Here is an 18874-nt window from a genome sequence, read left to right on the forward strand (position 1 = left end):
TGCTGATGACACAAAGCTGGGGGGGGTGGCTGACACACCGGAAGGCTGTGCCGCCATACAGAGAGAACTGGACAGGCTGGAGAGTTGGGCAAAGAGGAACCTTATGAAATTCAACAAGGGCAAGTGTAGGGTGCTGCACCTGGGGAGGAATAACCCCATGCACCAGGACAGGTTGGGGGCTGACCTGCTGGAGAGCAGCTCAGCTGAGAGAGACCTGAGAGTCCTGGTGGACAACAGGATGACCATGAGCCAGCAATGTGCCCTTGGGGCCAAGAAGGCCAAGGGCATCCTGGGGTGCATCAAGAAGAGTGTGGCCAGCAGCTGGAGGGAGGTCATCCTCCCCCTCTACTCTGCCTTGGTGAGGCCGCATCTGGAGTACTGTGTCCAGTTCTGGGCTCCCTGGCTCAAGAAGGACAGGGAACTGCTGGAGAGGGTGCAGCAGAGAGCTACCAAGATGATTAGGGGACTGGAACACCTCTCTTATGAAGAAAGGCTGAGGGATTTGGGTCTCTTCAGTCTGGAAAAAAGACAGCTGAGGGGGGATCTTATCAACACTTCTAAATACTTAAAGGGTGGGTGTCAGGAGGATGGGGCCAGGCTCTTTTCAGTGGTGCCCGACGACAGGACAAGAGGTAATGGGCACAAACTTGAGCATAGGAAGTTCCACCTAAATATGAGGAGGAACTTCTTTCCTTTGAGGGTGGCAGAGCACTGGAACAGGCTTCCCAGAGAGGTGGTGGAGTCTCCAACTCTGGAGACATTCAAAACCCTCCTGGACGCATTCCTGTGCAACCTGCTCTGGCAGAGGGGTTGGACTAGATGATCTCCAGAGGTCCCTTTAACCCTATGATTCTATGATTCTATGATTCTAAGTGGACAAGATGTGCTTTCTGCCAGGAAACTGCCTCCCTCAGTTATTCAAAAGCAATAACATTGCTGTAGGGGGATTGTCAAGTTTACTGTAAGATAAACTGTAAAACATGTTGGTGGTGTATTTTGTATGAACTAGATTTTTTTTTCCTGAAAACAGTATCTTTTTATCGTTGCCACTGTAGTTATCAAGATTTCTTACTCTGAAAACTGTTCCATAAATTGATAACTCATGTTGACCAGGTTTGAGAAAAACTTACCTATTTTAACTTTATTCCCAGATTATAATGATATAGTTCTCTATTAACTCCTTATGAAATTTAATCTCATTAGGAGATTAAATTATTTCTTAACACTAGAATTGACAAGAGTTTTTACAATTCACACTCATTGAAGTCCTATGAGCCTAATTTTGTCATAAGCCATGGCCCATGTTTGGGCATTGCCTGACCATTCTCATCTGTTTATGTACATAGTAACCATGTGAGCATTTACAAAGTGGGAGCTTTTTGCAGACATATATCTTAAAATTTCCAAACTGTTTCCTTTTAGGTTGTACCCGTGGAAAAGTAAGCTAAACAATAGATATGTGCTTGTTTAATAATGAAACTCTGAACTGATAGGAAAATTTGAGGGTATGAAAGGGTGGTAGTGACATATGGATTATTTCCTGCTTTTTTTTTTTTTTTTCATTTTATAATCTTGTAATTTTAGTGATCAAAACTGTACAGTCCATTACTTCTACTGTTGAACAGATGTATTGATGTTCTTGAAATGTATCTGTTATACAGCTCCACATACTGTGTTTGGCAGCTAATTCAGATGACATATATGTTTATCTTCTCTTGATGGAGATAAGATATATGATAATTTTTCTTTCTCTTTTTTTCCTCAATAAATTCCTAGTTTTGCACTATGTTTTTCCCCTGACATATAAATAAATCACGTTTAGGTTTTAAAATCTGTTCCTCAACTATTTACTTGCAGTTATCAGTTGTGGAGATCCAGGAGTCCCAGCCAACGGCATGAGATATGGTGATGATTATGTTGTTGGACAAAATGTTACTTATATGTGCCAACCTGGTTATACAATGGAATCAAATAGCTCCTTAATTCGCACTTGTACTAGCAATGGCACGTGGAGTGGCGTAATCCCAACATGCAAAGGTACAACATTTATTTTGATTGTCAACTATTTCTTCGATGACATTTACATCCACTGTTTATTGTAATGAGTGAGCCAAATATTTCCACAGCATTCAAAACTTAGTGTTAGTATGAAAGCACTGAATTGACTTTTTGGCTGCAGGAACGGTCACTTCATCCTTTGCTTTTTTTCCCTTCTATTTTTGATACCAGCACAGTATACTGAACAGTTTTTTGTAACTTTATAGAACATTGTATTACTTTGCTGCTAAACTGAATTAGCCGATATGAAATGATGGTTCAGATTTGTTTTTTTATTTTTTAAGGTTAGCATGTCATACTAAAAATGATCCTATATATGTCCCTGTCTTTACAAAAAGACCACTCAAGCATGTAATAGACATCTATGGGAAAGGCCTGCATTTATACAACTGAACTTTGTCAAAGGCAAATTTTTCTGGGTTACCCTATCCATAATACTAAGATTTTTCTACTATACCTCCTTCATTAGACATGCACCTTTGAGCATCACTGTGCTGTATCAACATACTCAGCAAAAAGACTAAATCCTTCTAGCAGGTTTCCTAATAAACATTTTTATGCTTCATGTTATTTTCTCTACTGTGAAAATTGAAAGGATTAATCTCAAGATCTTCCTTTTCTCTCCTTTACTAATTACATTCCTGATTTTTCTCTTTTACTGGAAATTTTTTTTTAATGCTGTCTGTTGAAATTTGAGCAGCAAAAAATCTGAATGCTACTGAAAGATCACATTATCTGTGTCATCAAATCAATTTTCTCTGAGAAACCCACTTGCTTGCTAAACCCTAAAACATCTTCCCTCTAGAGTAATTTTCCTCACTCTTCCTGATACCACAGCTGTAGAGAAGCACCATTGCCTTTTTGGTGTTTTCTTTCTGGGTTCACATCAAGTATGTCTGGTCTCTAATCTTTTAAAACTTAGTCAACTAAGTTTGTATTTACTTTGTTCTCATCCTGCGACCTTCTGTTTTGTTTTCAACAAGTACGGTCAGCAATTGTAATTTTTGTCCCCTGAATTCATTGATCAAATCAGATCAAATAATCTTCAGATCTCAATCCCATTTGCAATTACTTTCCCTGCTGAGTATAATTCTCCAAATATCTTACCAAGTTCAGTTTAATTCTGAATCACCTTTATTAATGTCAGTTTTTAAAGCTATTTTTCCAACACATTTTTGAGGCTGTCAGACTTCGAGATCCTCTTAACAATTAACTTTTTTTTTCTATTTGTATTGTGTTCTTAGCCAGCCTCAGCTTCAATTACAAGAACGACCATCCTGGTCCTATTAACCAAGAGTCTGTCCGTCTCCAAGAGTGACTGTAAGAAAACAGCTAGAAGATCATAAGACAGAACAAGTATTTATGATATAGTCTCCCAGCCTTAAATTCTTAAGGACTACAGGGCATCTAACTGGGAGTACGAGATCTAACTGATTTGATTTAAACAAAACTATACAAAGATAGAGTTAGACTGTCAATTTTGGCCTTGAGTTTTTGAGTCTTTCTGGGTTTAGGTCATACATATTTGTGGCTTGTATAAATACTAAATCATAATCATATGCAGAATCTCTAGTGTTTTCAGAATTTCATTCTACTCCACATAGGTTTGTGTGAGTGCACTAGGTAAGTTAATAACCCCCATTTTTTTGTTTGTGTAATTAAAAGTATTATATAATATGCAGTAGTGTGTTTGAAATGTATAACCATTAGTTCTTACTGTCAAGAGGAAGGTAACCTCTGTCGTCTGGTACCATTTAGTTAAAATAATTGGAAAATCAACTGGGCAGAAAATGGATGTGTAATTGTTGCAGTGCCATTGAAATAGAAGATATAAATAATTCTCTGGCTTTGCCTAGTTGGAACAGGAGGCCTGCGACTAAATATTCAAGTATTCAAGCATTGTCTTTTTTGCAGACTTACATTTGTAATATACTTTCAGCTCTTAAACTAAGAAATGTTGCTGTACATATTTATGATTAAATCTCTGACAAAAATATTTAGAGAGGCGTTCTGCCTTGTTGCTGGCTGTTGTTTTGGTTTGCTTTTTTCACCCCAAAATTCTGATATTACACCTATTTTGATGCTGCTACTTCTGTCTCCTTCCCTAATTATTGACGGCTATTTCTTCAAGTATTATTCAGCTCAGAAGTAAAAACATACAGATCTTTTTAAAAGGAGTCATGAAACTCTTGGAGAATGTGGACAGACTTTTTCTGCTTGGAGTAGTTATTTTGACTTACTGTTATTAAGTGTTGCAAAAGTTATCATGTCCTTTTTTGGGTTTGTTGGTTGCTGTGTTTTGCTTGTTTTTTGTTGGTTTTTTTTTGTTTTTTTTTTTTTAAACTATGAATCAGATAGTATAAAAAATAAGGCCTTAAATTTTAGATTTAGTTTACTGGTAGGAAAAGGGTTATTTGATAATAGTATTACTTTCATCCAGCACTCTCAAACAGCCATGAATGATGCTGCAGAGCATCTTTGTGGTGTGAATAGTTGAGATTCTCTGGCTGGAGTGTATAAGAATGAAGAGATGGCACATGGTGAACCTTCTGATCACATTCAAATATACAGTACTCCTGATCTAGTGACTCTGACTTCTTTTAAGCCTGCAAGATGACAGCTGTCTAAACATAAGCTTAAAGGTTATGAGTGCAGCTTTTAATTTCCTCCGTTCTTGTGACCTGTATGTTCTCTGCTATATTTTTAGTCACCACCTTTTCTCATTTACCCCAAATGTCTCCTCTAAATTAAATCATTCTTATTTCATTTGCTTTCTTTCTCTTTTGCTAGCACAGTTTTTTTCAGCTTTTTCTCTTTACCCCTTTTCTCTTTTTCATTCGTTCTAGTAACTTTGGCCTAAATTTCCTCCTTTCCTTTTTGATTCAGATTTTTTTTTACTGCTTTATTACCCTTTTCCCTTCAGCTCTCCATTAGCAATTGTCTGTTACTACCACATTGTCCAGTGAATAGCACTTTTATCTTCATCACTACAGTTATGTCTGTTTATTTCTACTGTCCTTCTGTGGTGCTTGTTAGTCCTCTTTCCTACAACTGAGAAGATGTTCCTATTTTTTCCTGGGCATCCTGGAAATTCAGAATTATACTGAAATGCTTCTTGTTGGCCTTCTTAGGGGTAGAAACACTGACAATTTCAAGAGGCTGCAAATCCTTACATTTTCTCCCTCTAGCTAGAAGCTAAATGCTTTTTGGTGAGGAGCTATTCATGAAGCAAATACTAACCAAACTGTGGTACTTAGAAACAGGCTTTCAAGTCATGTTGTGGAGCAATCATCCTGGAATTTCATCCCTGGGCATTAATATCTAGGAAACGCCTAAGCTGGTTAACAGGAACAAAGTATTTGACTATTATCACAGTAACTGAAGATAATTGTACTCCGTGTTGTCTAAACAGACAAACAAAATCATTTTGTAGTATACTACCAGACAGGCCTTAAATGTTATACACTTCATAGTCTCCATACTGCTTTTTAGGTAGTCTTCCTATTTGGTTTGATGCAGCATCCTGTTTTATTTAAGACACTTCATCAATCAGCCACTGTCTCCTAAATGGAGGAAACCAGAAGTACTAACTTCAGGAAATGTGGCAAGAATACAGTGAGGAAGATAGCATGTCCTGACTGTATTGTCCTCTAAAAAAGGTGAAATTAGCACATATGGTTCTTCTAGTAATAGTCTACACTGGGGATATTTACAGCAGCTGGGCCTAATTACTTTGAATATTATTGCAGCTGTTACCTGCCCAACTCCTCCGCAGATCTCTAATGGAAGGTTGGAAGGAACAAACTTGGACTGGGGATTTAGCATTAGCTATGTCTGCTCTCCAGGATATGAACTCTCTTTTCCTGCTGTTTTGACTTGCGTTGGGAATGGAACATGGAGTGGTGAAGTACCTCAGTGCTTGCGTATGTATTTACTTTATGGTCCCGTATTTCTTTATTCAACTATACTGCTTTTTCTCCTCTTTAAAAATGTCACACTTTTTGTTTTTTCTTCCTACCTCCAGCAGTGGCTCAGTTCATTTCAAACCTGGGACTAATACAACCCTTCTATGTTTTCCAAACTTGTAACATAATTTGTACATTGAGGAAGACATAGGAATATCTGTAAATCCTTTTTGATCATATAGGAAGCCTGAAACACAAATACGAAAAAGTATTACAGGTAACACATACCAAATAATCCAACGCAAAAGAAGATTAAGAGGTGCTGACCTGTTTTCAGATTCAGCTACATGTGGAATAGGGGAAGTTTCATTATAATCTCTTTTATTTGCTCATCACTCATCCTAAACTTTCTCTGATATCACAGTAAGTTTTTGCTCTTGGTAATGTTGACTAGACCCCAGAGTGAGTTCTTCACAATTGTCTATTTTTCCCTTTACGCTAAATTAAGTCATACGTTTTATGCAGTAAATTTCATTATAACCTGAAAAATATAACATTGATGGATTTTTATATTGCTACAAATTTCATTACAATAGCAAATGTGACTTTTTCTTTAGGTTGGTGTTATCCCACTCATTATTTAAAGAATCTTTTTAAAGAAGTGATTGGGATGCTTCTGAGAGATATTGAAATGATTGCACTGAAGAAGGAGGTTTGTGGTTATTTGTACAATAGGTATACCACTGAAACTCTGTAGTGGCCTAGAGCAAGGAGTCTAACTGGAAGTGGATAATTTAATCTTCGTGGCTTTATAGTTTGTGAAGTTTAATTCAAGCTTGACAGCTTGCTAAATGTTGCAAAATGCAGTTCTCGTTCTTTTACTATTTTTTGCATTCTTCAGCTCTCCCTGTAAAAAATGTTCTCTGTTTTGGCTAAATCCTACTACTATGAAAGTGTATCATATAGATGATCTTTTCCTTTCTTTTCCTAATGATACCCTCATATCATCAACAACAGTTGCTTAATGTTGCTGAAATTTTATGTGCCAGAGCTGGAACATGGTGAAAGGCACTGTTTCTGGAAGAAAAAGACCCCACCATTTGTTGTTTAAGTTCTGTAGATGAAGCTCTTCTAGAGTCCACTATATATGAACATCAAAAACCATGAAAATTTTTTTCATAATTTTTTCTAGATTGAAATACTGTGTCTTTACATTCATTTTTGGATACCACAAGATATTTGTATTCTTTGAGGTTGGAATACTCAATACTGCAATATTCTTTGAAAAAGCATCTCCACCTTTAAACTTTTTAAAAGGTATAGTTAGCACAGAATGCAGCTGCCTGAGAATTAAAGGCTGTTTCATGCAGAGATTACATTAACTGAATGGTGTTGATGTGCAATGGTGTTGATGTGCAATGATGTCCATTGGCTTGCAAGAGAAGTCAATTGGCAGCCAGTGCTTGTCAAAGAGATTAAACTAGCTGCCATCTGGCAGAAATGAGAGGGAGCTGGTGAAAGTCGTTCTTAGTGAGCAATCTTTAAGCAGTTCTTGACATCAGAAATTTAGTTCCCAGCTTGGTTCCATAGAGCCTGTAGCTGAAGATATGCAAGGTATAGTTATAAAATGGAATATTTTTTCAGAATGGAGTATAGTCATGTATTTGGTTGAGTATTTGTCATCTATGGCCTAGTGAATTTGTCTACTTAATTATTCATATAGTAATTTGAGTAAAGGACTGCTGTTTTTATAAGCTTGGCAAGAGATGGCAAAAAAATGTAGGCCTGTGCCTGAAAATTCCTAACTACAGGTATAAGTTGTTAATCAATTAAATGTCTTTGAAGAATGAGACTAGCCTCACAGCCTCAGTGTCAGAGCTTCATGGCCCGATGTCTGTTAAAGGCTGTCAGAGTCCTTAGGAAAATATTTCCAGCGGGAGTGGGAGCACTGACAGAGCTTTGAGATTGCTGAAACTTTAGTTTGCTCTGTAGTTCCCTGTTCCAATATCGGAGGAAAACTGCCATGTTTTACAATGGTGTCTGGTTTCCATGGTTACCTATATAGAAAGCAGATATTCAGTAGCTATTGAGTGACTGGGTAAAGTAGACTGACAACTGAGTGGTGGAATTTACTTAGTTTTATAAAAAATTAATAAACTTAAAAAAAATCCTGATGTTTTAATTTTAGGCTGTTTTTTTTTCCTTGAGAATGGTTGCTATTTTGTTGATATAAAGAACTGTTCAGGAGACAATTTCAAGCTTCTGTGTTAAAAATTTATAAGTGCTTCATGTATTTTCAAGTTAAGACTTCCACAGAATTTTCTGATGAAAACATAAATGACAGACGATTGACCATTGTCTGTCAATCAGATGAGGTTCACTGTGTGGCACTATCCTCAATTCATAGATCTTTTCAGAGTTTGGCTTACAATTCATCAGACAGTCCCATGCCACATAACACCGTGAAATTGTAAACAATTCTGGTAGGTACAGATTAAGTCTGTTTCCTTCAACAACGTGTGTGTGCATGGATTTCCCATACAGTCAGTGTCTGTGGTGAGAGGTAAAGGGCAGGAGCATTTCATGTAAGCAGGTCCTTTGGAAAGCTTAAGGCATAGGTGACAAAGATAAAGATATTAGAAATGTATTTTGAAGGTGTTTGTTTAAGAGATGTTATTTAAATTTTGTTTAGAGAGGAGAAAGATGGAGAAGAAAATTTCACTGTCTGTACAACTTGTCTTTTTAGAAATATGTCATTGCACACATCCATGTTAATGTTTTATTTTTTGTGTGTGTATTACAGCATTTTCTGTTTGATATTAAATTAGACTCTACAATATTGCAATTCATGATGTGTCAGGGAATCTGATGTCACAGGCATTACTGTAGCTGATTGCATTTCCTCAATCAATTATTTAAAATGCAGCTTCTGACAATAATCAGTGCTTTATACTGCAGAAGGACAGTAAATTTGCCAGCAGTGCATTTACTTAGTTATGCCATGCTGTAGACAAAATGAATCTTTAGGAGAAAGGTATAAAGTAAAAAGATCAATTTAAGAATATGTTTTTAGCAGTCAAATTTATCCTGCATAACAACAGCTTATTAGTGTTTGACTTTTAGATTGCTTGAATCTGCTTGACCGAGTTCAGGAAAGCGTTATTTTTGTCTATATTGACAAATGACATTTCTATCGTCTCTTCTCTCACAGCAAAGTTTTGTGGTGACCCTGGAGTACCTGCTCAAGGGAAAAGAGAAGGCAAAAGCTTCATCTATCAGTCAGAAGTCTCTTTCAGCTGCAATCCTCCTTTTATTTTGGTTGGCTCCAGCACCAGGATTTGCCAAGCAGATGGCACGTGGAGTGGTTCTTCTCCTCGATGTATAGGTAAGGTTACACCCCTAGTACTGAAATTTCTTGAAATGCTTATTATCCCTTTTCCTGCTAAGTCAATCTAGGAGCTTTCAGCTATTTTGAATTATCCTGGTGTTTTTCTATATTCTTTAAGAATCAGGTCATTTTATTTTTGTTTCTCTCATTGGCTAATTGCATGTTCTTGAACAAGCTTAATTTTGTTATACATTCATGTATTTCATTAAAATATTGTAAGTTGGTTTGTCTTTAATTTATTGTAATTTTTTTAAAGAACCTACTCGTACAGCATGTGAAAATCCAGGAGTCCCAAGGCACGGGTCACAAAACAACACATTTGGCTATCAGGTAGAGTATACCATTTTTTATTAACTTGCATATTAAAATATTTTTATACTACCTCAAAGTCTAGAAACTTCTGATTAGAGGTCCAGAAACTGCTCCTGCCTTGCAAGATCTGGTTGCTGGAGTGTTGCTGTCTTTCCGTATTTCTAGCTGTTGGATTACATTGACCTTGTGTCCCTGTTAGCAATGCATTACGTGAAACCCTGGTGATCAAGGTCTGCTTGTTTTCACCTTGGAGTTAGTTCATTATCTCCCCACCAATACACCAATATATAAGTGTTCTGTACTGTTTATCAAGTAGGATTTTTTCTTCCAAAAAGTTTATATACTTGTGTGCCAAACTGCTAGTGTAGACATACTCTAAAAAACAGTGGATTTTTTTTCTCCTGAGGGCAATTCTGTTGTTGCATTTGGAAATTATGTGACCACGAATAAATCACAGAGTCATAGAGGTTGGCGGGCACCTCTGGAGAGCTTCTAGTTTAACCCCCTCTTCTCTAAGCAAGGTCAGCTGGAGCAGGTTGATCAGGGCTGTGTTCAGGTGGTTTTGAATGTTTCCAGAGATGGAGACTCCACAGCCTCTCTGAGCAACCTGTTCCAAGTCGGTCACCCTTACAGTGAAAATGGTTTTTTAATTGTTAAACAGAATTCCTATGTTTCAGTTTGTGCCTATTTCTTCTTGTCCTGTCACTGGGCACCACTGAAAAAAAAGTCTGCCTCTTATCATCTTTCCTGCACCCACTAAGTTTTAATACCCACTGCTAAGATTCCCCTTGAGCCTTTTCTTTTGCAGCCTGGCCAATTCCAGCTCTTTCAGTCACTCCTTGTATGCCATATGCTCTAGTCCCTTGATCACCTTGGTGGCCCATCACTGGAGTTAATGCAGTATGTCCCTCTCTCTCTTGCACTGGTGAGCCCAGCACTGGACCCAGCAACCATTTGTGTCTCACCGGTGCTGAGGAGAGCCTCCCTTCACCTGCTGGCAATCTTCTGCCTGGTGCAGCCCAGGAGGCTGTTGGCCACCTTTTCTACAAGGGTATGTTGTGGAAAATGGTGTTTGCATATACTTCTGTTGGAAACGGAATTGTGAAATTTAAAATGCTTCTGGTTTTCTGAATCTCACAAAGCAGTGACATCAGTGAGATGTTTTTCATGGATGAATGGTGTACAGATGCAAAAATGTGTCCTATAATTTGCTAGGAATCTATAAGGCAGCTGCAAAAAACCTAAGAGTCTAAACTATCCTGCTACCTCTGTGTCTGGTGTCAGGGCTAAAAGCTCCAGATATGCGAAGAGGACTAGGCAGAAGAGTAAGCTAGCAGCTCCCTTGTATGTGGTGTCTGTCTAGTAGCAGGAGTTAAACAAAAACTGCAGATTTCCAGAAATGCAAGAAAGGGCTGATTGAAATTTGAGCAGATTTATAACATGAAATTAGTTTTTAAAAGCAAAGTGTGTAGTTAAAGACTTGTCAAATTTTCATGGCCAAAAACTTCTTTGTTTTGTCATTTTGGTAGCCTTTACACAGTAATCAACCTGCTTAGTGATTGTTTTAGCAATCTTTGGGTTTTCAGGTTGTGCTAGATCACAATCATATGCAAGTGATAATATAATTGTCTCAGTTTTCTCCAGGGAATGAAGTGGAGTGCTGTTTCATGCCAAGGTAGAATATGTAGGGGCTATACTTGAATATCCTTGGGCTAACTTCCTTTGTGTATAATACAATATTATGCTAGAGGGCAACTCTTTATTCAACTGTGTAAAAAAGGAATCATTGCAATGACCATTTTCTACAATTTTCTTGTCACAGTTTCTCTGTCATATTAATAAGCTTTCTATCACTGAAGAAGTTAATGCAGGCTTTCTCATTTGTAATGTAGCTGTTGTAGTTGTGCAGGAAAGAATCACTCACAGCTAGCATAGCTAACTGTCAAAATACCAGGCAAAATGTCAACTGATACATAATTTCTAAAAGAAGTGTAGTGCTGGCAGAATTTACAGACTTGATCCCACAGTTATAAGGTTAGTGCCTTGCAAATTTAAACTGTATGAGCTATAGTGTCCTTACCTAGTCAGCAACTTATCCTCAAGCTCATGTAGTGAACTTGGTTTTGTATAGTAACTAAATGTCTGTATGCCATTTCTGGTTACTCTATGATTGCTTAGTTAATACAGAACAGGGTAGGAGTATCATTTCTACAGTTGAAGCTGAATTTAGCTCTTTATTGGGTGGAAACAACAGTGAAAATGACCAGTTCTACACAAGTTATTGTCTGTAAAGAAATATTACGTTACCATATATTCAATAATATTATGACTCATTTAAACCACAAGCATATTATAAATGAATTTAATTTCCTGTATGAATGGGATAATAATGACCTTTGCTTCCATCCACAGCAGAATGGTAAAAAATAATTCTAAATTGTACCAAAATATGGAAGATGAGGTGGCATTGATTTTCCTTTGTCTGATAGATCCATTTTCTACCATTTTAAAAACATTATGCAAAATTAAGCAAAATGATTTGCAGTTGGCAAATGCATAACAAGGAGTTATTACTGTTGAATATATAAGATGGTTTTATGACTCTAACCCAGGTTTTGGGTTGTTGGTTGTTTTAGGTTTTTTTATCTCATTGGGGGTTTGGTGGTTGGCTTTTTTCTGTGTGTGTTTTGGTTTGGATTTGGATATTTTTAACTCTCATAAATACTTCACATTTAAACTAATATTAATAGCGTCATTTAAGTGAATTAATTATTAAGCTTATAAATTTATATCTCTGACTCAGAAAAAGCAAAATCAAGCTGTGGCCTCGCAGTAGAATTCAAGTCTTCATGTGTGAAGTCCTGTTTTAAGTACTTTTTCAATACCCTCTCTTTTACCTGACTGTATCACTGGCTGTCACTTGCATTTCACAATACTAATGCCAAGTCGTGAACTTCCACAGCACTGGGTTTTTTTGTTCCCTGACTCTTGATTATTTGTTTTCCTATCCTATTGATTGAATTGAAAAGTTCAGGCATATACAGCTTAATTCCAGGCTTGACTGAAAGATGTGTCAAAACCTGACCTCCCGGAACCTACACTAACAAAAGCACAAATATCACCACCTCACATTTGAATGGTGTTTCAACTGTTAAATAGGAGCTTTGTAGGAAAGAGAGAACAAAATTTTGCATGGTTTTATTGTTCAGTTTTTAATTCAGCAGCCAGAAGCATATCAGCTTCTTGTGTGTTCAAATAACATCAAAATACTAGTTTAGTGTTACTTGGATATCAGGCATGGGATGTAAATGAGTAGCATCACCTGCTTTAATTGTTATGAATATGTACTTCTAGGACATTTACCTTTCACCTGGGTATTTTTGATTTGACAGGTCTGCCTTAACAGTGTGATACATTGAAGAGCTATTGCAGACACAAAATATCTTTAGCACTTAGTGAATACTGACTTCATCTGTAATCTGGAAAATAAATTGCTCCTTGGAAAGAAAATATGGTTTTGAAATATTTCTTCAGATATATTGCTAGTAACATAGAAAATTGCTTATAGAACTTTCACCATAAGCTGTTGTAACGCAAGATACTACTGAACTGAAGAAACAGTTTAGAACTGCTTAGACCAATCAGTCATATATGTAAGATTTATTACTTCTCATACTTTTCCAACATGTGTTTTTGTAGAAATTCAGCTATTTTCCCCTCCATTAAAGTCTGAAGAAAGACAAAGTGAAGTCTGAATTTAGAAAGGAAAATAGCCACATTACAGTAGTGGTAGCCCTGTGTTAGCTTTTGGGTTCTGTTTTATGAAATGCCTTATGAAACTTGATCTGCAGATGCGGCATAACCTTGCAAATAATCTCCTTCTATGAATGTCATGCTTATGAGAACTTTAGTGTTGATTGAATTGTAGGATGAAATTCCAAGAGAATTGCTGTACTACCACAGTATAGCTGTCTCCATTAGCACAGTTGGCATCACCACTGCATCAGTGAAAATTTCACAGAATCACAGAAACACAGAATGGTTTGGGTTGGAAGGGACCTTAAAGATCATCCAGTTACAACACCCCTGCCATAGGCAGCAACACCTCCCACTAGACCAGGCTGCTCAAAGCCTCATCCTTGAACACTTCCAGGGATGGGGCATTGACAGCTTCCCTGGGCATCCTGTTCCAGTGCCTCACCACCCTTACAGTAAAGAATTTCTTCCTGATATCCAATCTAAATCTACCCTCTTTCAGTTTGAGGCCATTACCCTGTGTCCTATCATTACACTCCCTGATAAAGAGTCCCTCCCCATCCTTCCTGTAGGCTCCCGTAGGTACTGGAAGGCTGCTAAGAGGTCTCCCTGGACCCTTGTCTTCTCCAGCCTGAACAACCCCAACTCTCTCAGCCTGTCCTCGTAGGAGAGGTGTTCCAGCCTTCTGATCATCTTAGTGGCCCTCCGCTGGACCAGATCCAACAGGTCTATGTCCTTCTTGTGGTGAGGACTCCAGAGATGGACGCAGCACTCCAGGTGGGGTCTCACCAGAGCAGAGTAGAGGGGCAGGATCATCACCCTCGACCTGCTGGCCATACTTCTTTTGATGCAACCCAGGATGTGGTTGGCTTTCTGGGCTGCAAGTGCACATTGCCTGCTCATGTTGAGCTTCTCGACCACCAGCACCCCCAAGTCCTTCTCCTCAGGGCTGCTCTCAAGCCACTCTCCCCCCAACCTGTATTTGTGCCTGGGATTGCCATGACCCAGGTGCAGGACGTTGCACTTGGGCTGGTTGTACTTCATGAGGTTCGCACAGGCCCACCTCTCAAGCCTGTCAAGGTCCCTCTGCATCTGGATGGCATCCCTTCCCTCCAGTGTGTCAACTGTGCCATACAGCTTGGTGTCATCAGCAAACGTGCTGAGGGTGCACTCAATCTCACTGTCTATGTCACCGACAAAGATGTTAAACAGCACTGGTCCCAGTACTGACCCCTGAGGAACACCACTCGTCACTGGTTTCCATGTGGACATTGATCCATTGACCACAACCCTTTGAGTGCAGCCAGCTAGCCAGTTCCTTCTCCAACGAGTGGTCCATCCATCAAATCCATGCTTTTCCCATTTAGAGACCAGGTTGTCATGTGGGAGTGTCAAACGCTTTGCATAAGTCCAGATAGATGACGTCAGTTGCTCTCCCCTTATCTACCAATGCTGTGGCAACATCATAGAAGGCCACCAAATTTGTCAGGTTTGATTTGCCTTTGGTGAAGCCATGTTGGCTATCACCTATCACCTCCTTATTTTCCATGTGCCTTAGCAGAGTTTCCAGGAAGATCTGCTCCATGATCTTACCAGGCACAGAGGTGAGACTGACCAGTCTGTAGTTCCCTGAGTCATCCTTTTTTCCCTTTTTGAAAATGGGGGTTATGTTTCCCCTTTTCCAATCTGTGGGAACTTCCCACTGACTACCACACAAGACTACCACACAAGACTGCCACGACTTTTCAAATATAATGGAAAGCGGCTTGGCGACTTCATCTGCCAGCTCCCTCAGGATCCATGGATGAATTTCATCTGGTCCCATGGACTTATGCACCTTTAGGTTCCTCAGATGGTCCTGAAGCTGATCTTCTCCTACAGTGGGTGGTTCTTCATTCTCATAGACCCTGCCTTTGCATCCTGTAACTTGGGTGGAAATCGGAGCCCTTGCCGGTGAAGACCGATGCAAAAAATTAGTTTAAGCCTTATCAGACACCACCTAATTTTCCTGCTCCCTTCTGCTTCTCAGGATCCTGAGTTCTGTGGCTTCAGCCTGGTATCAGTGGGGGATGTTGGTGTCAGCACCTGGAGTGCTTCACTGGCAGGAATGTGATTTTGGCTTTTTTTTTCCTCTTTTTTCTCTTTTTTTTTTTTTTTTCCTCTCCTCTGTCATTCTTGATTCACCTGGGATTATTTGTAAAGTTTCTAGCACATTTTTACACCACTCATACTGCAGCTCCACAGTATATTTCAATCTACTCTATTAGGTGCATTTCATCTGTGTTAGATACTTGTTCTTTTTTACTTCTGAAACATGATTCTGTCCAGGTCTGCATTTCTTTTAAGTGAACATGGGTGAGTTGTTCACAGCCATGGCGTCTCCAGTGCCAACCCTGTGTCATATGTCTTATCATATCCACACCTGTACTCTTCTTCACAGTATTCTGTGTCTCTGTTTCTCAAGGCCTTTGCTATCATTCCCGTGCCGGTCCTCTACTTCGCTATACCACATCACATTAGCAGTGAATAGCTTATTCTGCACATAATAGATTCTTGTTACTACTATGGATATAAAGCTATGGTTGTAAACCCTACAAAGATAAAGGAAGGCATAAATATTAGTCATAGCCAATTGATCACAAGAAAATTTGATGCTACAGCTAAACCAAGTTTAAAAAATAAAAAAAAAAAAAGGAAAAAAAAAAGCTCCATGCAGCTCAAGACACTGTTAGACAAAGGAAGCCTGGCATGCCTCTGCCCAGAGGTCTTGCAGACTCAGTAGCCTGTAACTAGTAACGGCAATAGTGTATTACCGGGTTACCAAACTGCAGATACAGCAAACACTTAGAGAGTTGTGTTTTTGTTCATGTAAAATATGATGCTAAAGGTTAGTGAAGAGAAATAACAGATGTTCACTTAGCCTCTTGATCCTTGACATGAATTACTGGTGATGAACGAGTTTGTTAAAGTATCTTTGTGTTCTTTGGCAAACTGAAGGCCAAGAAAAAATTGAATGTAGAGTAACTAATGAGAATTAGAAATATCTTCTATTCTTATAAGGATTATAAGAAATAATAAATAAGTTGTTGTTGTTGTTGTTGTTGTTGTTATTATTATTATTATAAAATATTATAATAATATTTTTTAGTGAAAATAATTATGTAGAGTACTATTCTATTCTTTATAAATGGGTGCAGCTTGATATTTGTAAGTTTTCTTCTCAAATTGCTATTTCTCCTAATAGGGAATAGCAGATATATGGTCTTTGGTTCTTAGCAAAAGGAAAAGTTAGTGATGCTGATTTTTGGAATATCCAAACCATAACTGACACTATGGAGAAAACAGCTGTGGAACATAGATGATAAAGCCGTATACAAGGAAATATTTTTAATTTTTTTTGTTCAGGATTGGATGCACACACAGTTGCACATAGAACAGTTCTTCCCTAAAACAGAGAAACAGAGAGTACAGTGAACACAGCTATTTCAACAGTTTCCCCAGTTCTCCCCACTAGTGCTTCTATTCAATCTGTATAACAAAAAATTCAGAAAAATCAGAACACCTCAAGACTGGGAATTTTTTAAGACCATAGACGGCTGTATTATAGCGCCACCTGGTGCCTCTGGCACAAGAATATTGCAAAATAGACTTCGTAAAGTAATTTTTAAACTACTTATTTTATTTTATTTTATTTTATTTTTAATAATTACATATAGCTCGTAAGCTTTTTGGGCTTTAGGAACAGGAAGCCTCATTCCATTATTTATTTATTCATCATGTTGAGTTGCAGCACTTCTTAGAAGATCTTAATCACTTGATCAACTGTTGTATTTTTGAAGATACTTTTGGGGCTTATGTATATAAAAGTTTTGTTTCCTTAACAAGGAAAATAAAGATGAAATCCATTTTGTTGGTGGAAATAACGATGATAGTTTCACTAGTAGTTACTGTTTTGGATAGAGAAATTGGTATTGAAACAACTGGTTGCAATAACAATTGTTTGGTTTGAGTTCTGTTCGTTTGTTGTGGGGTTTTGTTGTTTTTTGGGGTCTTTTTTTGTGTTTTTTTGGTGTGTACTTTGTTTGTTGCTTTGTTTTTTTTTGTCTTGTCTTGTCTTGTTTTGTTTTGTTTTTAAATTGTGGAATGCTATCAACTCAGCCTGTCCACTTATTTGGCAACTTGAACCATTTCCTTATCTCACTGATATATTTCTCATACTAAAGAACTGGTTTGATGTTTAGGCAACCAAGTTGCTGTGAAACCATAAGGTAGGCAGAGCTGCAGAGAAGATGGGCAGACAGTGAAAAAAAATTCTATTTATTTCTTGGTTCTGCTCTTCGGGTGAACAATTTTCCTTCAATATATCAGTCCAGCAGAAGGCTCAGTTCATAAAGAACTAATCCAAAGTTACGAACAGGCAGCTAAAGAAGAGAGAGGTGTTACAGAAAATTGAAAAAACACACCTTCTTCCTTTTTTCGCTGTTACGTATTGAGTCCTGTAGGTCTAAATTATGGACACGATTTTTCATCTCTTTCAACTCATGAAGTATGAACTTTCTGCTAAGGCCATTCTTGATTAGTAGAATCACAATATATTGAATTTCACTGAATATACTGAGTTCATTTTTTTGATCTATTGTCTTTTTATTCCTCTAAAGAGATTCTATACAAAAAGTAGGTGAAAATTTCAAGATTGCAGTTTTCTGATTAATTCAGTATTGCTCATATTTAAGTGGTGTTGAGCTAATATATGAGAGATAATCACATCATGAGAACTGTTGAACTCTGAAAAGAAGAAAAGTTTTGTTTGTTTTTTTTTAAAGAGAATATAGCAAATAAAATATCAATTGAAAATAAATGAGGTGGTGTGACTAACTAAGCGGTTAAAGCCATACAGTAGCTACTTCTGGAGTTGCTATTGACTACTAGAGTTTGAATCTCTAACTTAGTTACAGTTTAGAATTAGGTATTTGAGTATAAGGAGACAATTAACCTCTTTACCTCATTGACTTCTATGATGTCCAGCTACTCCGCATCACAAAACAATTATATTCAGGAAGATCATACAGTCATCTTTGAAAGAATGAAGTGGAAAGAAAATTAAGTTGCTATTCAGATGTATATTGAGAAACTACATTTAACTGTTAAGTTGAGGTTTGGTTTTGGTTGGATTTTTTCTGTGTGAGCAAGGGTGAAAGGGTCCTGGTTTTAAAGACAGTGACGAAGTATTAACTTCCTTGATAGCTCAACATTAATAGGGCAGGTGCTTCTTCCATAGTTGTGAATGGATGTTGCTTCAATAAAGGCAGATTACTGAAGTGAACAAATCTTTCATAAGACTAGTTCTTGCTCTAAAATAATATATTGGTGGTGGCTGTTTTAACTAGGCTCTTTACCACACAAAAAAAGTACTTCTGTTTCTATTTGGTGCAACTTCTAAAACTTCTAGTGTTTT

The 18874-nt window shown here is 37.8% G+C and overlaps 1 protein-coding gene across 3 annotated transcripts in view; it reads left to right on the top strand.

Annotated features, from left to right (window-relative positions):
• CSMD3 (CUB and Sushi multiple domains 3) overlaps positions 1-18874 on the top strand; it is a 688054-nt gene that overhangs the window by 649510 nt on the left and 19670 nt on the right. For all 3 annotated transcript variants that reach the window (XM_054193012.1, XM_054193014.1, XM_054193015.1), the window contains 4 exons: positions 1858-2037; positions 5808-5981; positions 9175-9348; positions 9608-9681. In XM_054193012.1, the coding sequence (XP_054048987.1) occupies positions 1858-2037; positions 5808-5981; positions 9175-9348; positions 9608-9681 (602 nt within the window). The remainder of the gene's footprint in view (positions 1-1857; positions 2038-5807; positions 5982-9174; positions 9349-9607; positions 9682-18874) is intronic.

This window comes from Rissa tridactyla, chromosome 2, assembly GCF_028500815.1.
Source record: "Rissa tridactyla isolate bRisTri1 chromosome 2, bRisTri1.patW.cur.20221130, whole genome shotgun sequence".
NCBI lineage: Eukaryota > Metazoa > Chordata > Aves > Charadriiformes > Laridae > Rissa > Rissa tridactyla.